Here is a 21,290-nt window from a genome sequence, read left to right as displayed (position 1 = left end):
TTCAACTTTAATTAAAAGTGTGTTGTCATTATAAAAAGTAAAAATAATTTAATAAGAACAAAATAAATATTTTGCGCGGAAAAATTAATTAGTTTACTTATAAAAGATAAGAAGTACTGATAAAATCTTATTCATCGAGTAAAGTTTTATTTTCATGTATACTTACGTTCAATGGCAGAGACACTAGATGAAACCAATTGGGGTTTATAGGCAAATTTCCAAATATAAGGATAATATTGTGGATTGTGGACTAAATATAAGCCTTGGTAATGATTAATTTTATGTATATTTTAAACGCATTTTTTCAAAGTTAATCAATACAAATGGATTAGTCTTTCAAGAGGATTACAACGGCTCCATCTAGGATCCGGGCGCCTTGCACAGGGTGGCGTCGATCTTCTGCAACTGCGGCAGAATGTCACGCAGTTTGGAGCGGTAGCGGACGTCTTTGGCCACCGGATTGTACTCCAGGTAGATGGTCTGCAGGGCCTTGTTTACCTTTAGCAGCTCTATGTTCTTCCAGTCGTCCACCCCGTTGTGGTTTAGCCAGAGTTCCTCCAGGAGTTCCAAGCTCTCCAGGTTGCCAATGCCTTTCAATCGGTTTTTGGCCAAGTCCAGGGTCTCCAGATTCTTGTTCTCGGAGAGGTTTTCAATGGTTTCCACTCCATTTTCCGATATGTAGAGTTCGCGGAGACTAGACAACTTCTCAAGATTTTCAATTTTTACAATACGATTGGCCTGCAGACTGAGGATCTCCAGATTGACCAATGTGTCCAGATTCTCAATCTTGGCTATCTTGTTTTTGCCCAAAAAGAGCTGTCGCAGATTCACCAGCATTTCGATATTTTCGATCTTCTTTAGTTTGTTGTCACCCCAACTCCAACATAGTGAGATTGGTGAGCATTTGTAGGTTCTCGATTTGGGTGATCCGATTCGACACAAAGTAAACTTTCTCCAGCTTAACCAGCTTGTCCAGGTTTTCGATCTGGGTAAGACGATTGAAGCTGATGTCCAGCACCTCCAGATTGGTCAAGTCGTCCAGATTCTCGATTTTTGTGATCTGATTATCGTAGAGCTCCAGTTCGATCAGGGTCTTCAAAGTGGACAAGTTCTCGATCTTCTTGATCAGATTCCAACGCAGGAACAGGCGTTCGATCTGCGTCAGGGGCTCGAAATTCTCCAATTTCTCGATCCGGCGATGATTCAGATCCAGTTCGTAGCACTCTGGATCAATTGTAATTACCTCCTCGATGGAGGCGACATCCTCGGCGGGAATCACCTGGATTCCGGCCACCGTTTTGGCGACTTCAGGATCGTTCATTGCTCTGTCAGCATCGCCCATGTCGGAACTAAATTAATTGGTATTTCTATTTTAAATATTACTTTTCCAAAATTCTATGCCGACTTGACTTGTTTATTTCGCCTGCGCAGGGTGTTGAATAAAGTGGGGTGCTTTTAGATCTGAAACTTTTGACGTCAAAAGTTCACTTACTTTCAGTAAATGAAATTTAAATCGTAAGCAACTAATGTGTATCTTACATAAATAATGTTTTATGTTTTAATAAGAACTACTGCAACTTACTCCATGCTTTTTTTTTTTTTTGCGTCACCCTAAAAACTTACCGGCTTTTTAGTGGAGCAAATGCTAGAGATGCGCACTAACTCTAATTAAAATATATATGTATAAATATATGTAACGCAAAAGTGTAATAATCAAAGCTACAAAATATTTTTTAATAAATCAACTTACAAGTAGCTCTTCTTGTTTCTAGTTTTTTTAACCACCATTTTAGTTGCCGAATACATTTGTTAACTATTCGTAAGTCAATCAAGCTCATCTCTAGCTAATTCTGTTCTAGCATCAGTGTTGGAAAACACCAGTCAGTCAGCTGTTGTCCAAGCGTGTTGATTTTAATTGGCAACAAATTGCAAATTGTTTAAACAAAAGTCGAAAAATGCTCTGAATTGACAGCAAACCAGTGCCTTGATGTGTTTTTCCAATAGTTTAAAAACAAAACCTGCCTGCAAGTGGTGTAAAACTCAAAGAAAGCAAGTGAAAGTATAGAAAAAGCCATCATGTCTACTGGATTAAAATGTCGCAATTGCGGATCCAACGAGATCGAGGAGGATAATGCCAGAGGAGATCGGGGTAAGTGGTGGAGTATTCAATATCCCCTAGTTATTTACCATTTCCCACTTACTATAGTCTGCATGAACTGCGGTTCTGTGCTGGAGGATTCCCTCATCGTTTCCGAAGTGCAGTTCGAGGAAGTTGGACATGGAGCAGCTGCAATTGGTCAGTTTGTCTCCGCCGAATCCTCGGGTGGAGCCACAAACTACGGCTACGGCAAGTTCCAGGTGGGTTCGGGCACAGAGTCCCGCGAGGTGACCATCAAGAAGGCCAAGAAGGACATCACCCTGCTCTGCCAGCAGCTGCAACTGTCCCAGCACTACGCGGATACAGCCCTGAACTTCTTTAAGATGGCATTAAGTAGGCATCTAACCCGCGGCAGGAAGAGCACCCACATTTACGCCGCCTGCGTGTATATGACCTGCAGGACAGAGGGCACCTCTCGTAAGTCCATTACTAGTTTTCCCTTTATTTAGCTAATCCCTGGCCCATTCCTCCCCAGATCTCCTTATAGACATCAGCGACGTTCAGCAGATCTGCTCGTATGAGCTGGGCCGCACCTACTTGAAGTTATCGCACGCCCTTTGTATCAACATCCCGTCTGTGGGTAAGTGAACGTCATGAATATTAAATCACATTTATGTAGTTTCAAATTACGAAAACTGCCCAGATATTTTAATTAATTTGAAAAGCAAAGATGGGGTCTAGAAAGAACGTAACATTTTTGTTAGCACATTTCTTGTATTTAGAATAAGCATTTGTTGCTGACGAAGTATGAGTTATTTCGTAGTATCTAATTAGAATCTAGGTTTTTACAATAAATGGTTAAAGTTTTTTATTAAGAAAAGTTCTTGTAAGAGAAGTTTGATTTTACTATCCATATTAGATACATTCATTTCTAGTTGTCTCTCCGACACCCATTTTCTACTTACCTTTTTGACATTTAGAGCAATATTTCTCTTTCATCCAATCCCAAAAACGGCCATTTCTTTAAACGTAAATTCGCAAGATTCTAATAATGTATTTCGTTTGATTAAAGTACATAATGTTAATAGATTCATAATCAATATAGGATAACATTTTCATTTATATAGATATATATGTATATAAAAAAACATTAATTGTCTTCTTATCAAAAGCAAAAAATCAGTACAATTTCCAAAGAAATTCAAAAGTCGAACGTAAAACTGATTGTTGCGCAAAGCAGCCTAGACTAATGCATAGGAGCAAAGTACGGGTCTTAATATCAGTAGAAAGGCATATGTGTATGTATGAGAGATATAATGGAACAACTACGAAATATAGATAATGTATTCTACAAGATTAATATTCCAATATTTATGTGGGGAAGATTTTGTGTGCATACTGGTACAAGATCCCTTGATTTCTTTTTTGTTTCATATTTCGTAAACTTGGTTAACTTGGCTTTCAAATTCGTCGTATGCGATTCTTAACATGGCTTATTATCCCTTCAAGTATTTAGGTTCTATAGTTTATCTATATGTGTGTATATATCATTATCAGATCAGATGTGTATATATGTTAGGTATATGCTGGCAAAAATATGTTTGGTATATATCGTATTAGTTTTTTCCACTCTCTCTTCAGATCTCCTTTAGAATATTGGTTAACGCTAGCTTGACTGATTGCCCGATTTTCACTTATTGCATTTATATATGTGTCTTTATATAGCGCCTTTTTACCCTATCCCGCCCTCTCAAATCGTGGAACGTATTAAGTTTTCGAGTCAACTATTAATCTGCATCTATATAGTATGGGTGTATATGTTCAACTTGTTTCGATTTTGAAAATATCTTTTTATGCATTACCAACAAACTATGTACAGCGCGTTTTAAAACTGCAAAACCGTCGAAATTAACTTGCTTAACGTACTTGGGATAACGAAGGAAATCTTTTTGATTATCGAAAATTCCTTATACCGAATGACTTGCATCGAATGACTTTCTTGTTGAGATGATCTCGTTCTGACAACTGCCTTAGAGCTTTAAAACGCACTGCCGGGGTGTATATATATGTGTCTATGCTTTACGTGTATATATGACTATATATAGGACTATTACGAAAACTAGAGCACTCTACTATCGTGGTATATATATATATGCGCCTAAAACTCCAATTTGCTTTGTTGTGTTGCACTGAAAACCCATGAGTTTCGATTTTGTATCTTTAGCTGTTGCGGTTGCTGTGTTTTGTATTGTTGTGTTGGTCTCCTCTGTTGTTGCTGCTGCTGTTGGCGGTAGTAACAAGCTCCCTGCCACTCGGCGCAGTAGAGCTGTGCGCATCAGGTGCTTCCATCGCCGGCCAGATCTTCTCCAGAACCGTTGGAGTTGTTGGCAGATCCACTGCTGCCATTTGAAACGACAGTTCCGGGTGCTGTGGTTAATGAGGCTCCTCCGGCTGCTGTTCCACCACCAATGGGTGTGGCACAAACCGAATTTGTGGGCGAACTCATGGCAGTGACTGTGGTGGGTCCGTAGAAGATAAGCTCCGGAATCTGACCACCCTGCACCCCTGTGCCGTTTGTGCTCTCCGACGAGCACTGGAACTGGAAGGTCACGTTGCCCATGAGCACCTCCGACATGCCCTCTTGGCCAAAAAAGCTCAGCTCGTTGCCGTCGAGGATCACGGAAGCGGTGTAGTAACACTCAGGTTCAATCTGGATGGGGTTCTCGAAGAACACGTGGAACGTGTTGCTCGATCCGTCTGAGAAGAACTTTGTGTCGTTCTCGGCGAGTGTGCGACCCAGGCGCTTCAGCTCGATCTTTACGTTGTAGTTGGCGGCGCCAGTCGATGAGCCGTACAGTCCAAAGCCCACAATGAAGATTCTAGAGGGGAAGGTGTTGATTATATAAATCTTTAAATTTACTATCTTCCTTACCTTCGATCCACCGAGAACTGAATAGAATCACAGCGTCCGCGATAGCGCCACTGATTCGAGCGGTAGGCGCACGACTGGAAACGATGGCAGACCTGTGTCTTCAATCCCGCCCTGGATCGTGTGGGAAAGCCCAGAGAGGGCTTCATCTTGGCGGTGAAGTGCAGAAACATGTCAATCGTCTCCTGGGATGAGAGGATGCCCGTCTGGGCTACGCCATTGGCGAACTCTTCCAGCGACATGGTGGGAATGCGGATGAGATGCAACGCCTGTCCCAGCAGCCTGCGCTTGTTTTGCGGCGTATCATCGATGCTCATCTTCTCGCAGGCGTTCAGGGCCCAGTTAAGAGCCGCCTCGAACAGGTGGATCTCCTTGCAGTTGAGCGTCTCCCGCGAAAGGATCGACTCAAACGTCTTGAGGTCGATGTCCACAAAGTCCTCGGACTTAACCGCCATCTCGGCCTGTGCGTCGATCACTTCCCAGCAACGTTGCATCAGCTCGGGCTCCTCGAACAGACGCGATTGACTGAGAAGTAGGCAGGCGTTTTTTGCCGTCAACTTCACTTCCAGATAGTTGACGCAGGCCCTGGCCAAATGCGGGACGATGTACTTCTTGGCCGCGTACAAGGTGGCCAGGATGTGTTCAGGTTCTAGTTTGATTTCATCACAATAGAGGTACCTAAAGATATAAGTTAATTCGTTATGTTCATTTGTTTAGTGATGTGTTCTGAATATCTCACCTTAGCAACGTTAGGAAGGCAGTGGGTTCCACGTCAGGCACTTTGATTTCCTGCTTGTTCTCCGCCAGTCCTCCATAAAACATGGCATAGAATACGGAGCTGCCCGTGGCGAGAATGTATTTGTGGGCGGGAATGGTCTGAATGGGATCGATGTCTGTCGAAAGATACAAATTAAATATTGGTTTCGCTATTGGGTTAAAAGAGATTTACCGAACTCCCCACCCACAATGAACTTGACATCGGACATCAGTTCGTTGTTGAACATGGCCGCATTCCTCTCGAGAACTGTCGCCTTGCTGGCCTGCCAGTTGGGGTCCGCCGTATCAATGGCATTGGAGACCGCTACGGCCGCGAAATGCCAGTTGGTTCCGGCAGAGCAGACATATGATCCACTGCCGCTGGTGGGCGTGGCCGAGATGGCAGCCACAGCAGCCGCCGCGGAACTGGAGGGTAGACAAAAGGCGGTGGGACTGCCGGAAAGACCTCCACCACTTCCTCCGCCTCCTCCACTACTGCTGCTGCTGCTGTTTAAGGCGCCAGGCGAGGCCAGCGGCGAGGATGGGGCACTGATGGGCTGCGTTATCTGTATATTGTGATCCGCTCCTGCAGAGGCACCACCTCCTCCAGCTGGCGATGCTCCTCCTCCGCCTCGTTGTTGTTGCTGCTGCTGCTGCTGGTGATTGTGAGGCGGCGAGTGGAGCAGCCCATTGCCATTGTTGAGGGTTTCCACTGTGGATGAGATTAGATAAACGGATTAATATTTGGGTTACACAGGTTATATCTAGGCTGGTAATCCCACCCAGTTCGCTTATAACCAGCAGCGCGCGTGGCCACATTTGTGCAACTTCCGCTGCGTGTGCATCGTAAATAACAAATGCCAGGGTCTCCCCTTTTTTCCACAATTATTGTGGCCCAAATACGGTGAAGCTTCTGTGAATGGAAACAGCTTGCACCTGAGGAAATTTAGTTTCTGTTGAATATTTTATTTTCGAAAAGAGTCGTGAATAATACTTTAAATGGTTTAATATCCAACCAAAGTAATATTATTTAAAAGGAAGAATAATTAATGATCAGTCAGAAGCTATTAGCTTTAATATAGTTTTATGATGTTATTTTTAATATGATGCTGCTGATATGCAAGCCAATTAATTATTGTTTAATAGGCAATTACTTATGCACAAAATAAATATTGTTCAAGACATTAGTTTACAGAGTTTACAATGAATTTATTAGTTGAATCGCACTTGTTTATTATTCTTGACACTTGATCCCTTTAAGTATACATATATTGTGTAAACGAAGGCCGACCTTGAAAATATGAATATATTTTGTATCTACATATATTTTGGAACTTCTAGTGATTCGAAGGCAATCTCCTGAGAAGTTTAGGCAACTGATGTTCTGGATAGGGAGGTTCTGCTGTACTCTAAAAGTGGAACGCCTCAAAATAGCAACGCAGTCGGCTGTTGTTTTTGTTGTTTGTGTTGCCAGACAGCGCCCCTCTTCGTAACGGCCCCCTGTTCCCCTGCCCCTGATGACACTGTTTAAGTTATGGGAAAAATCAATAACTCACAGACACAGGGCACCTGCGTGCCCCTACCCCTGCCCCTCCCCCAGTACGCCGCTTTTCCGCCTCCATTTTCCCCTAGATTTTTCCGCCTTACCATTTATCCATCCGCCATTCGGTTGGGAATGCGACATGCTCTCCTGATTTCGCTTTCCGGCGGACTTTAGCGACAATCGGTTCAGAGGATTGTGGCCTCCGTGATTATTGGTCGCGGAATTGTTACTACTACTACTAGCCATCGCAAGGGAAAAGTGCGATTTGTAGCTATCCGGAATGAGAAAACCCAAAAACTTAGTCAGGTTTCACTTAAGTACTCGCTGTTCAAACATTTGCCATCACTTTAGCCAATCGTATGACATTTTTACAGCGATTTTTTCATTTTTCCGAAGAATAGAATATTGAAGTACGTGAGTTTTTAACTATACACTAAATGTAAACACTATATGTATTTAAAATACCAAAAATTATATTGCTTATCTGGTCACATTAGTAGCGACATGGTCACCCTAACTGCCAGTGCTGCTCAACGGTTGAGTGACAGTGTTGGTGAGAGATGAATTTAGGCGCCTGTTTTGAATTTAAATTAGCTGAAATACGTCTACTGACGATTTCGCAACCCATTTTGATTATATCACGGCCACTCGATACTAATATGTATTTCCGTCATGGCGCGCCATAAAAAGGCGTACGTGTAGGAGCTAATAGGGCTGATTAATGAGGTTTTTTTTACAGAGAAAAAAAACTTTATCTTGAAATAAAAACCTAAACTTATGATGTTTCCAGGTAAAAACCAATCAGTAAAGTTTTTGCCAATCATATTTCTTTTGATTGACTTATACTTTCAATGTCAGAAAATATTCAAAATATATCACCTATTTGTATTCAGCAAATACTAATATTTTGGCTGTGTGTAACTACCACTATTTTTATATCTTTTATTTTACAAGTCTCTTTCGGGGTAGCCTTGCTGACGGCTTTACCTGGTATTTGCATGTCCGAATCGTATTTGGTCTATTATTTATTGCCTGGCCTGCGAATATTTGTTATGAAGAAACATATCGCTGAACTTGAAATCGATTTTGATGTGTTTGCTTGGACAGTGAGCTTACTTGTCAAGGTTTGTTTATCTGTTAGCACATTCGTGTACAATAAAACCTGTTTCTGCAGAAGCTTCAGCAGCAGCCGGCAACCGAAGATCGAAGATGTGTGCCGAAAAACAAAAACATGTTGTTGACCTTTGCTTTAACTAATTTTTGAGTCATACCCCTGTTAACTTCCTTTAAAAGTTCGGTTCATGTTGAACAAATAAAACTAGGTATTCAATCTAATATTTAGGTGATCATCTGATAACAAATAGCAAACTTTTTTAAATGTTGTTATGGCTTCAATCCAGATTTCAATATTTCGGTGTTTATTTTCTAAGAATTTCTTCTTAGCAGTATATTTTTTGGGGATACACTCACTGTGTTCTGGCGGTGGCAGCTCCTCGTTCTCCGGCACTGGAGCGGCGTACTCCGGCTCATAGTTGTGCGCGTAGGCGCTGCCCCAGTGGCCGGCGAAGTCGTCCTCCTCGAGGGTCAGCAGGTGGTCCAGCACCTGCACTCCCCGCTCGAGGGGGCCGTGGAACTTGTTGATCAGCTCGGAGAGCCGCAGGTTGAGGCCGTAGTTTCCCGAAGTAGCGCTGCTCGATTCGATGGCCCAGTAGAAGAGGTGGCGTCCCAGGTGGCTGCTCAGGTGATTCGCGAAGGCCTCGATCATCTTACGGTCAGTTGCGGGGTCATCTTCACATTACTTCGGCTCCTGGCTGTAAATAATTGGGGATAATTAAAAACACATTAGAATACTTCCATCAATCAATCCTTCGGAATTTTAAGGTATCTAATACTTTCAAAATAAATACACAGACTTAAAATTTCTATCAAGTTACTTTCTGACTTTTGAGATTTTAAAGTGGATTTGGTTCTAGAGTTCGGATTTTTAAATTAAAAAGGTTTAGAAAAATCTTTACTTATCTTATTCCTAAACCACATTAATTTAAGGAATGTTAGTATTAAAAGATTAGAATTTTATCCCGTAAAATATTATTTCTACAGAAAATCAATTGGATTTGTTTGTTTTCCCTATACCGTGAATAATATTTATAATTACGTTAAACTCCACCTGATGCTCTCAACTTTACCACATTTTCTAACTGAATTAAAGAAAACTGCCGAATTCACTCAGCGTTTTTAAAGACCAACCGCAAGTTGTAATTCCACTCCTACTAGTTTGACCGCATTAGTAATTTTGATATGTAACATAATGTGATATTTATGGATATAAATGATACAATTTGGAATCGATTTTGGTTCAGTCTTCCAGCTCGCCACTCAAATGAAAAATTGCCAATTGCGGACTGCACTTTCACTTCTCCATTTCCATTTTCAACTTAAACTTCAGCTCGCACGCATTTGTCGCATTTTATTAGCTGCAGGAAGTGAATTAAGTCGAGCCCCTCTCTTTTTGACCCCCCTGCCATTTGGACTTAAATCTTTTTGGGTCAACTGGAGAACTCTTTTTGGGCCTGCTCTCTGTCGCACTTGCACCTGACTCTCTGCCAGCGGAAATTATGCAAGCGGCTATTTTTAATTGGCAGCATGGCGAAGTCCGTAACCAAAACAAAACGGCGACAGACATGAACATAATTTTTGTTTCTCTCACTTTAATTTTGTCTCGTCACGGCTGTCTTTGCTACAATCAACAAGTCTGTGTTGAGGGCGATATATGGATAAAGGTATCTCGCTCCACCTGACAAAATGATGTATTACAACCTCCCCAAGCCGACTCCCCCCGTTGCCACGCCCCCCAATAAACAAAGCAATTTGCTGTCGCCGCCTAATGAAGTTCTTCATGCTTCGAATCGTCTTTGGATTTCAACTGAGTTAGATATTTGACTGGAATTAGTGTTGGTTAGCTGAAGATGATTCACTTTTGGGGACATTTTGACTAAAAAGTAGGTTCATTAACGAAACAAAGCTATTAATTAATTGGACCCGGTGAACCTTAGAATTTTATTGGTTTTGGTATAGACATTTAATTGGGATAAACAATTGGTGTATAGCAGTAGATTAGTGTTGTGTAACAGTCAACGAATCAATAGGTAATTGAGTTTATTAATCTGCTGAGTAATCCATCTTTCATTTATCAGAATTAATAACACAAAACATTTTTTAAACACCAGCTACATATTTGTTAGGGGTTTTGCAATTAAAATGAGAAATAATTGAATTACCCGCTGTATGATTTGATTTTTTCATTAAATGGCTTTAAATTTGTACCAAATTGTAAAGCTTTTTGAAATATAAAATATTATATCCAAAGTATTACCCTTGCTTGACGAGTGCTCCTACAGACTAGAACATTTCTGGAGTGGTTTCAACTGAGTAAAACAAATGCGATGCTAAAATTGTTTTGTCGACTATTTGTTGATTTAAAATAAATTGTTTATAAATTTATTATCTCTTAGTCACACTGAAATAAATAGCGACAAATTCTAGGCAGCTTTCGTACCCCTCTGTTTCTATTTAGCCCCTCAACCCTATTCGTTGCTATGCAAAACACACATACAATTTATGCTAAATTAATTTCATGCTTAACAATCGAGTCACGTTTATTATTCATCAGCTGTGGGCTTTTGTTATTTTCCAGCCACATTTCAATTTCGGCTGTTTTGTTTAATTTCTTTTCGCGTGTGCTAGCGCTGATTTTCGTATTAAATGCGTATTTTCCGCGCTGCCATTGCACTCGGTATAAAGGTGCACTTCGAATTTGACGCTTGCATTAACTTTGGACGCCCTTTTCTTAATTGTATTCGTTGTTTTTCTCAGCTTGGGGTTTATTTCATTTTTCATTGCCTCTTTAATTGCAAATGGTGCGACCCACTTTTTGGCCAAGTCTCGGGTCAGAGTCTCACACACACACTGACCGAAAAAAGGTGGTAAAGTGGAGACCCCAAAGCAACGCCCGCGTAACACTTTCGATTTTTATTTCCTCATTACACGCTCGCCAAAAAAAAAAAGACCAACCACATCCACAAGATCACAGCAAAGCAGAAAATACAAAAACAGAAAAAGTGAAGAGTTTGTATTTTTTTTCTTGAAGTTACTGTGTGTTAAGTCTTTTGTTTTCTCATTATTTCGCGGCCCTTTTTTAACGAGCTCCTTTTGTTGCATTTTCCATTTCGGCCCAGAGCATTTTGCAATCGCCACGCATTTAGTTGATTAACCAAAAGTGTCATAAATCCTGCAACTCCAATGCCCCAACTTTCTGATTTTCTGGATTAAATCTAAGACTTGAAAGCAATCGACCCGTGAAGCCCCTCACATCGCAGTTGCACACATTCGCTCACGTGGCCAGTGAAATAACCTGTCGAACTCTTGGCCAAGCACTCGAACTGTCGATTAGGCGATCACTCGGTCAAGTAGTCAGCAAAAGAGCTTGCTGATTTGCCCATTTTGCACTTTAATTGTGCGCTCTTGTCTGATTTTTGGTTTTCAGTTTTTCTTAGCCAATTTGCTAATTTTGTATATTTCTTTTTGTTGTCTTTTTTATGGCTACTCGAAAGCCAATTCTGTAATCTGATAAGGGCTTTAATAAACGAATAAAAAGGTTTCGAGTTTAAACGTAATCGGATTGGGGTCAAAACCGCATGCTTTAAACTGGTTCAAGTGATCAAAAAGTTAAGAATTAATGAAGTAAAATAAAAATGTAAACCAAACTACAAATTAAAATTATTGTGACCTATTTATTTTTCCTTATATTTTTGATTCTCCTCATTTATTAACTAAACATTTAAGTTCTTCGTGAAAAGCAAACGCAAGGCATTTGACTGATTTATATCAGCTTTTTAAAACTTAATTTTTTTTCCTTCTTATTTAATGTTCTTTTTCTAACTAAACATTTCAAAAAAATTAAAGATTACAAAATAATAAGAAGATTGTCCAAGCTCATAATTTGTAATGATTGATTTAAATTGGCTAAAAACAATTATTTTAATATTGTGGCTTTGGTTTTCCTTAATTTCATCAAATATCTAATTAACTAATCAATTATTCTATTCCAAACCAGAAAATGAGGAAATTTATATACTGAGATGTTTGGTAAGAAAGTTTTCCATTAGGTTTTTTATAACTTGTAAAACGATTCCATATAGTATTTCGGATGGAAAGCTTTCGGCAAGATACTCCCTAATGGAAAATAATTATATTGAGTAATTATTTAGCTGGAACGAAGGTTCTACGTCGGCCTATGAATATATTTGCATTCGCTACGCTTAGTGTCTCATTTAGCAAGATTTCTGGACCAGAGTATCTAATTCTCGTCAAGCTTCACAGTCGGAGTTCCATTTGCTTGAGACTCTCGACTTTTGTTTGAGGTGTTTTCATGTGAGTTCGGACCTCGCTTCGAGTGCCCTTAGGTTGTTTCGCAATTATTCAGACCGTCAGCTGTCGGTTGGTGGCTCCGTCTTTCAGTTTTTCAGTCTATCAGCTTTTCAACTTTTCAGCCAGCGTCTTTGATTTAGACGCTTTAATTTGCAGATAATTTTATAGACATTAACATGCAGTTTTTCTCACTCACTTTTCATTTTTAATGGGATTATTTGGTAAGTCATGTTGCATTTTGTCTAATGACTCGACGAATTAACATTTTTTTACAATCTGTAAGTTTTCTTGTTTGCATTCGATTCTTTATGGCCCAGAAAAATCCCCCATTGAGTGCTCTTTCGACTCGGAGTGATTTGCTAAATTCTAAATCTGTCTCTGTGGTTATTGTGACACGTTCTTTGTCAAATATTTATTGCTGTATTTCGGTTTATGCCGAAACCCGTTTTCGTTTCCTTTTCTGCACGTATATTAGTTAAAGATTATAAATTGTCATCAAGTTACTTAATACTTAAGTATTCATGCCTCCAGCTTGCGCGATTCTTGAGTGGAATTCTAAATGCGAATTCGATGTCTAGAGTGAAAAAAGTATTCCTCTTGTGTTTTGTTTGTATAGCCAGCTTTTTCTCTCCTCTACCGAAAGGTGGGGCTTTTTTTTTTTTAGTTTTTTCCTAAAGTTTACCTTGTTTTGAAATACAAACACGAAACGGTGTGGGACTTTGGCTGACCGGGAAATTTCAGTATTTTGAAAAATTTAAACCTCGGGGAGTACAAACACTGGAAGGGCTGTCATTAAAAGCAGCGCCTCTAAACACAAATCATAGTTATGAGCAGTAAATTACAACCAAATGCTCGGTAATTAACCAGGAGTGCAGCTAACGGATAATTACACGGCGGGACTACTTATTTCATAGTGATAAGAGACTTCAGCCTTGATTGAGATCTCAATTGTTTATTTTTTAACTTTGGGGCGTCAATCATTAGGGATCCATTAATTCAATAGGTTTCAAGCATTTTATTAAGCTTTAATTTGCTGATTACTTAATACACTTAATGTGCTAAATAGTAGAACAATTAATTATACACAACAACTGTTCGTCCGAAGCTAAAATTATTTATCTTCTCTCGGTAATAAACGCGTGACTCAAGTCGAAAAATAGGGAATATTTTAGACAGGTGAGAGACAGTGTTTGGGGGCAAATCAGATCCATAATCATTAGAAACAATTATATATGTGGATTTTTTGGGGATTTTTTCTTCGCCTCTCTATTATATTTGCACTTCACTCTAAGCAATTTTCTTTAGTTGTTTTTTTTTTCACGCTCAACCGGCATCGCAAAGCTGTCAGCTGAGTGTTGAGAAAATGAAAAAAACAAAACTGCACATAAATTAAAACGTCAACAGAAGAACAAACAAACGAGGTACGCGCACTTTGTCAACGATTATTATTATTTTAACAAGCAATCAGACAAATACACACTTTTGTAATTTCTTGGGATGGACGGCAAACCGCAGAAAACTGATGAAATGGGCTTTACATGTGTGGAGGGAATTTTTTCTTGGGAGCTTCTTTTTTTCTTTCTTTTTTTTTTGGTTTGCGCATGCGCGACGACCGGCCACGTTTTTAAATTTCGATTAATTTTTCGAGTTGCGGCTGCGACTGCGCGAGTCAACGAACGAATTCGTAGTGAGATACTAATTTTTCAAGTGAGATTCCAAACCGGCAACTCGAGACTCGAGACTCGCAACCCGATCGACCACGATCGACTAAATGGATTTAGCTTCGGTTTTTCGCGGTCGCCTTGAGACTGAGATCGGCATTTATTGCATGCGATAAATGGCACGATTTGGTTTTTATTTTTATTGAGTGCCAACCAATTTTAATGCTAAGCTGTTGTTTGCACGACTCTTGTACGCGACATTTTCTCAGATTGCATTTCCTCATTAATCTCGCGTTCTCGGTCGATTACAAAACAATTAAAGCAGCAAAACGCAGTTAATTGCTAGTGTTTTGGGGGAACTCAAACCAAATTGCCTGTTATTTTTTGCTAAATGCAGAGTAATCAGAGGCGACGAAGGAGGAGGGTGGACCCAAAATGATAATTGCCGTCATGACAAACGCAAAAATAAAGTTTAAACAATAATAATTTCACTAGCTGCAGTTGCAGAATGCGCAGTATTGGATGGAGTGGCCGCGAGGAGGAGGCGGGCTACATTAAGAAACCATTAGCAGCAGCCGTGCTGGCAACTGTCAAGTAGCAGCACACTACAAAAAACTAGCCAAAAATAGTATAAAAATAAAAATATGTGCAAAAAAAAATTAATTTAACCCTCAAAAAAATCTAAAATTATAAATGGTTCAAAAAGCCACTTTCTTGAGTGGATTTTGTTAAAAAAGCTTTTTACAAAATATTGTGCTTTTTTTAAGAATTCAAAGATCAAGGTCCAAAATTGAAAAAAATAACTATCTTTAAGAGTAAGTTTTTCAACCTAAAACAAACTAGATAGAATAATTTACAAATTTTTAAACTTCGGAGATTTAAACTTCACTCAACCAAGAATTTTACCAGAGATATCCTGCGATCCAAACGAATTAGAATCAGAATCAGCTCCTGCAAATAATTAAGTAAATTAAAAAACATATTTTCCTGAGTGTAGCAGTAACAGTTATAGCGGCATCAGCAGCAGTTCGGGTAACAGCTGTGGCAGATGAGTGGGCGCTATGCTGAAGGGTCAATGCAGTCACAGTTTCCGATCGCAGTTCGCAGTTCGCAGTCACCGCATCAGCGGCATCATTTTTCAAGTGGAGCACTTAACGGCAGTAGGAACAAAAGGGAAGGGGCGGTGGGTAAGGGGGGATATTAGGGGGCGCCGGAGTTTGAGGACGGCTGCTACTGCGCCTCCATAAATGTGCCCATTCATTAGGGTTTAATAAATAATTTTTTCCTCTTTTGCGGAGTTCTTTTTTTTTTGATTTGTTTGTGGAGTACAGTTGGCGAGACTTTGACAAGCATCCCCGCCCCGCGTCCGCCCCCTTAACTCGGCCAGCAGGGGTTGACGTTTAACAGCATCTGCCTTTGTGTGTCAAGTGGCGCTGCACAAACAAACAACTCGGGGGTTGGAAGGCGGAGGATTAGCAGTAAGTTCCGGGATAATGTGCTAAGCTCCGCGATAGGGGTGATGGAGGAATATTACAAGAATACATGGTAAAAATTTGTACGTTAGTTGCAGAAAGTCTTATTAACAATTGGTCTTTGGACCATAAAATATGAATTTTAGAGTTTGGGCACGAAAGAAAACCACGCAAGAAAAGCGGGGTTAAATATTCTGTAAAATATCTTTAAAAGCGTGTTAAGCAATAAACTTTATTGTAAGCTCTTGAAATCTGTTTAAATGTTGTTATTTTTAAACCGTGAATAAAAACCGTATTTCTCTAAGTTTTTGTCTGTTTTATTCAGCGTAAATTATGTAAGGTTATTTGTCTCGCATAAAAAATATTATCTTGTACTTATATGAATAATTAAAACCGATATGGTCTACCATTTATTTAGTCATTAAGTTATACAATTATTCGGACAATTATGTAAATGTAATTGTATAAGTCAAGTGACCATCCACTCGAACCACTCTGAAGCTCTAAGAAAATCTGCTTTGTCGTTTTCAATTTTCCTCCTCCTCGTCCACATTTCCCAGACCAATTTGTCGGCAAATTGTAAGCCCCAAGTTAAGTGCATAATATAAAAAAACCTATTGGCAAATAACTTTGGCAAGGTCGTATGTCTGTTTGCTTTGATTTTCCAATGCGTTTCGCACTGTTTTCTCAGACGTATTTGTTGTGCGTTAATTGCTGTTTGCGTTTGCGTTTTGGCTTTTGTTTTTGCTTTTGCTTTGGCCGAAATGACTGGGCCAAGTGTTAATTGCAGATCTTGTCTAGTGGGTTTCCTTGGCTGGCCCCGTCTTTCGTCTAGTTCAAATATGCCTAATTATCGGTTTAATAGGCCAATGAATGGCCCAAAACCTGTGGCGGGACTACGTGACGGATGCGTGATGTTCGGCCAAATCCAGAGCGCACAAAACTTATCGCATGCTAGAAAATCGCCGTCTCTTCGGCTTTCGAAGTCTTCTGTTTGCTCACTCTCCCGATCCGACTCTCTGCATCTCTCATTGCCATGTAAAAGTTGAATGAATTGAATAATATCGGACCTGAAGTTCGGGTTCAAGATTGTTTATTTCGGCAGCTGTCCATGGAGACGTGGGCCGGTTATTGAATGTTTTCAGTTTCATTGGCTAGACCGACCCGGCTTCAAGGTCGTCGAACAAGTTCTTCGGCGGATGGTCTTGCAGTTTGTTAATTTTATTGAAATCTTTTGATTTTATCAATATGATGACTGAGGGTTTACGCATAAAATTATAAAAATGTTGATGCAGGTTCTTAATCGTTTTAACCCATAAGCCAAAGTTAATATGGTTTCCGACTTGTATGACACATTGTGTAGTGTAATTAGGAACCATTAAAATGTTGGTCGATTTGTTTAATTTGCATTGTTGAGGCCACAGAATACCAACCTTAAAACCTGTATTAGTATTTCAATAAAACCCCATTTATATGCACAGTATTTGCTCATTCGTTTCTATACTTTTCGGCTTAATTTCGTTAATATCTCCCTGTTAATTTGTAATTAATTTTAGATGAATCGTCAAGGGTATTTTCCTAAGTTTATTTCCGTACCTCCACGGTTATTTATTTACTTTTTCTTGCAGATCCATGTTTGTACATCATGCGTTTTGCAAATCGCCTGCAACTGGGAGCCAAAACGCATGAGGTTTCAATGACGGCCCTGAGGATTGTGCAGCGCATGAAGAAGGATTGCATGCACTCGGGACGTCGACCCACCGGCCTCTGCGGAGCAGGTGAGTGAACCGTGAAATCAAAATTAAAAACCGCTGTTATAGGGGATTACTTTCGACCTTAAGCTCTGCTGATTGCGGCCCGCATGCACGATTTCAGTCGTACCATGCTGGACGTGATAGGTGTGGTCAAGATCCACGAGTCTACGCTTCGCAAGCGTCTCTCGGAGTTTGCCGAGACGCCCTCGGGGGGACTGACTTTGGAGGAGTTCATGACCGTTGACCTGGAGCGCGAACAGGACCCGCCTTCGTTTAAAGCAGCCCGCAAAAAGGATCGTGAGAGGATTAAAGATGTAGGTATTTCTGTAAAGTATTTTGAGTGTGATTAAAACTATCCTCCTTTTTTATAGATGGGAGAGCATGAACTCACAGAGCTACAGAAGGAAATCGATGCTCATCTGGAAAAGGACCTTGGCAAGTACTCCAGCTCAGTATTTCGTCAGCTGACCAAAGGAAAGGGTGCCACTCCAGTCAGCTCTCCAAGCACTCCCAAGGGCACCTCTGAAAAAGATCTCGAACTGGAGGAGTCCAGGCAGTTCATCGAAGAATCCAATGCACAAGTGATTAAGGAGTTGATAGCCAAGAACGAGGATGTTAAGAAGGCAGAACCGGGAGGTTTGGTGGCTGGGATTGAAGGCCTCCGTCCGGATATCGAGGCAATGTGCAGGGTGACTCAGAGCGATTTGGAGGATGTGGAGAAGGCTAAGCAGCCCCAGGAACAAGAACTCGTCACCGACGATCTGAATGACGATGAACTGGATCAGTATGTGCTGACCGAGGAGGAGGCGGTGGCCAAGCTGGAAATGTGGAAGAACCTTAACGCCGAGTATTTGCGCGAGCAGAAGGAACGCGACGAGCGGCTGGCTAAGGAGCGTGAGGAGGGCAAACCGGAGCGAAAGAAGCGCAAGCCGCGCAAAAAGGTCATTGGCCCCTCGTCAACCGCCGGCGAAGCCATTGAAAAGATGTTGCAAGAGAAGAAGATATCCAGTAAGATCAACTATGAGATCCTCAAGACCCTGACCGAGGGCATCGGCGGGCTGACCGATGACTCAGCTGGGACAAGCGCGGATACCAAACCGAGCACTTTGGAAGAGCTAAAGCAGCAGCCCTTGATTGTGGAAGAAGGTCCCATTGCCCCCAAGAGCAGGGGCACCAGGCCAGCTTACGATCTGCCTGGACCTAGTAGGAAACGCCCCAAGGTGGAGGTGGGTCTTCCAGTCAACCAGGCAGCGGATGAGGAGCCTCCAGATACCAAGCCAACGGTGGTGGTAGAAGGAGGTATGTTAAACCGACTAACTAAAATACATTGCCAACAAATTAATCCGGAAATCTCCTCCTCAGATGACCTAGACGAAGGTGTTGAGGCGGAAGTTGAAGAGGCTGAAGCCGAACCTGAGGCAGAACCGGAGGCCACTCTTCAAGACATGCTCAACACGGGCGGGGACGACGATGAGTTCGGCTATGGTTTTGACGAAGAGGAGGAATACTAGGCATTAGTTCGCATTTAGCGTTTAAAGCATTTTAGCATATACACACCGACTTTATAGTACCCAACCTACTCGTAATACAATTAAACTAAGCATTAGGGCCCGTGCACTTGTTGCCGCCAAGCTATTTTCTGGGCGCGCTCGCAGTGAAAGCCATTAAATCATGGGCTGCTCCTCGCAGCCATTTACATGTTTAAGCCATGTCGGTGCGGGGAGTCGCTGCGCCCGTACTCCCGTACACTCTGGACTGGTTCTCGTAGCTAGCTTCTAATTGTTGGCGCTGCCGTGGCGCGCCTCCAAGTGCTGCAAATAAATATTTCACTCTTAATCATGTTTTGCACTTTGTTTTGCTTGCCTTTCTCCGGCGCTGCAGGCGGCCACCAGTTCAGTTTAGCTTCAGTTCAGTTGCTGGCCCGGGCCAGGAACTTGGCCCGGCTCCACGGCCGTAGCGTTGAGTGGCAAGTGCCCGGCAATGAGCTGTTGAGTCTGCCGAGCACTTGTCTCTGCGATTTTATAGTTATTATGTTGTAATTAGTGTTAATTTACTTGCCTCCGGTTCAGCAAGTCAGCTTCTGCGCTCCCATAAAGTATGGCATATCTTACGGCTGCTTGCGAATTTCGAATCCCTAGTGATTTTTATTCCGAACAAATTAGCTAACTGTAATGCTTAGCTGAACGGTTAAGATGTACGTCTAATAACTAAGAAGTAATTAGATTCTTAATAAATATTTAAAATGTATCACCAACTTAATCTGTTTTATTCATTATTTTAATTCTTTATATATTATTTATTCAAGGATATCAAATAGTTTTTAAGACCCATGAAGTACTTATTAAGCATTTCTGAAATTCCTGGCATTTCTTAACATTTTTCTTAAAGCTCTTTCTCTGAAAAATAATTAATAATGTAAAAACTAAATTAGGCAATTATCGAATACATTCATTAAGCATTCTTAACTTTCCCTTTAAACTTTGCTCTCATCTATCTAAAGTGTTTGCAACTTTTCTGTTCGTAGAACATGCAATTCATTTCACTTTTCCACAAATTTATGCCGGAAGTAAAGTTGAGAGCAAGCTGGCTTTCCCCGTTTCCCACTCAAAATTCGGCAAATGGTTGCCGGTTCGAGCTGAAGTTAACTGCACTTAATGCCCCTTCGCTAATTTGCATAAGCCCACAGTCAGGGTCCAAAGGATAATTATTAATAAAATGCACACGAACCGCTCGAGAGTGCTGATGGGGCGTGGCCCTGGCCAGTTCCCGGGACAGGCTTAGCCGGCCAAGTTGCAACGATAATGTGAATTGTATGCACATGTAAATCCCCCGAGCAAATGTGACAGTAAAATGGCAATTAGTAGAATCTTGACTTGACCAGCCACTTGGAAGTTTCCTGGTCATTGCGACTAATTTATGCGCAGCGAGCTGGGAACTGTTCGAAACCCGGGAGGAGGTGCTCCTGGTCTTTCCCTGGCACGCCTCTTGATGTGGATAATCGCCCGATTAAGCGTATTAATCCCAGATGACATACGTACCTTTAAAGATTTTGTGCACACCGTCTTCTATACATTTTTATTGGTGCACACTTTTTAGCAAGATAATTCAAAAGTGTCTTCGCTTCTTAATAAATTATGATCAATAATAATATTCCTTTTCTAATTCAAAGAAATTAATCCAAGAAAAAACCAGCTTATAAATAAGACAACCAATATAAATGTGTTTAAGGAAAAAAAGAATAAATAATTAATTCTTCGTTTATAGTATCTAACTAAGAGTATTCAATGCGTTGGAATGTATTCGTTGAGCAACACTTTAATCATGTTTTGTTATAATTTGTTTTTCGCCAGTGCGTTGCAACTGTCACTTGGGGTATATTAATTAAAAGTACGTGCTTCGCCACTAAAATTCAATATAAAATATATGGTAGGTATATATTGAACTCGCTTGCCATATATTTTAATGGAGTTTAATTAAAAATGTGCCAAGCTGAGGTCATTTCACAGTTCCGGGGATTTTGTTGGCCTCTCTTTTTTATCTGTTGAATTATTTTTTTTGCGCTGCTTTTGCTCGCCTTTTCTCTCAATAACATTTTTATCATTTACACTTTATTTGCGGATTTGGCTGCTTTATTATTAAATACAGCCGCC

At 40.8% G+C, this 21,290-nt stretch overlaps 3 protein-coding genes across 5 annotated transcripts; 1 reads left to right on the top strand and 2 right to left on the bottom strand.

Annotated features, from left to right (window-relative positions):
- Window positions 1–239: 239 nt before the first annotated feature.
- Window positions 240–1,596, bottom strand: LOC108042551 (protein phosphatase 1 regulatory subunit 7). Its single transcript, XM_017120877.2, is given in 2 exon segments — window positions 240–873; window positions 875–1,596. Coding segments are annotated over 2 exon segments (981 nt in total). The 5' UTR covers window positions 1,343–1,596; the 3' UTR covers window positions 240–360.
- Window positions 1,597–1,874: 278 nt separating this feature from the next.
- On the top strand, window positions 1,875–19,894 carry LOC108042548 (transcription factor IIIB 90 kDa subunit). Its single transcript, XM_017120874.2, has 7 exons — window positions 1,875–2,149; window positions 2,207–2,575; window positions 2,634–2,738; window positions 17,515–17,664; window positions 17,728–17,954; window positions 18,012–18,939; window positions 19,003–19,894. The coding sequence occupies exons 1-7, from the start codon at window positions 2,077–2,079 to the stop codon at window positions 19,149–19,151; spliced, it is 2,001 nt and encodes a 666-aa protein (XP_016976363.1). The 5' UTR covers window positions 1,875–2,076; the 3' UTR covers window positions 19,152–19,894.
- LOC108042547 (BTB/POZ domain-containing protein 6-B) lies at window positions 3,133–14,471 on the bottom strand. Of its 3 annotated transcripts, XM_017120871.2 has the most exons (6): window positions 14,234–14,471; window positions 8,797–9,137; window positions 5,977–6,495; window positions 5,767–5,920; window positions 5,031–5,705; window positions 3,133–4,977 (listed from the first exon to the last, which is right to left on the bottom strand). In XM_017120871.2, exons 2-6 carry the CDS (start codon window positions 9,089–9,091, stop codon window positions 4,434–4,436), a joined length of 2,187 nt encoding a protein of 728 aa, XP_016976360.2. In that variant the 5' UTR covers window positions 9,092–9,137; window positions 14,234–14,471; the 3' UTR covers window positions 3,133–4,433. The 3 variants fall into 3 exon arrangements, with proteins under 3 accessions (XP_016976360.2, XP_016976361.2, XP_016976362.2); XM_017120872.2 differs by lacking the exons at window positions 8,797–9,137; window positions 14,234–14,471 and adding an exon at window positions 7,431–7,783; XM_017120873.2 differs by lacking the exons at window positions 8,797–9,137; window positions 14,234–14,471 and adding an exon at window positions 6,566–6,617.
- Window positions 19,895–21,290: the final 1,396 nt, after the last annotated feature.

This window comes from Drosophila rhopaloa, unplaced genomic scaffold (genome assembly GCF_018152115.1).
Source record: "Drosophila rhopaloa isolate 14029-0021.01 unplaced genomic scaffold, ASM1815211v1 contig_178, whole genome shotgun sequence".
Lineage (NCBI taxonomy): Eukaryota > Metazoa > Arthropoda > Insecta > Diptera > Drosophilidae > Drosophila > Drosophila rhopaloa.
This window is presented reverse-complemented; position numbering and strand designations above follow the sequence as displayed.

Bases quoted from the DNA above. Each gene is read 5' to 3' on its own strand.
- LOC108042548 (XM_017120874.2), top strand. From the start codon at position 2,077: ATGTCTACTGGATTAAAATGTCGCAATTGCGGATCCAACGAGATCGAG. The intron at 17,665-17,727 runs GTGAGTGAACCG...TTCGACCTTAAG, and splicing joins CACCGGCCTCTGCGGAGCAG to CTCTGCTGATTGCGGCCCGC. The intron at 17,955-18,011 runs GTAGGTATTTCT...CCTTTTTTATAG, and splicing joins ATCGTGAGAGGATTAAAGAT to ATGGGAGAGCATGAACTCAC.
- LOC108042547 (XM_017120871.2), bottom strand. From the start codon at position 9,091: ATGATCGAGGCCTTCGCGAATCACCTGAGCAGCCACCTGGGACGCCAC. The intron at 5,921-5,976 runs GTAAATCTCTTT...ATCTTTCGACAG, and splicing joins CATTGTGGGTGGGGAGTTCG to ACATCGATCCCATTCAGACC. The intron at 5,706-5,766 runs GTGAGATATTCA...TTATATCTTTAG, and splicing joins GCCTTCCTAACGTTGCTAAG to GTACCTCTATTGTGATGAAA.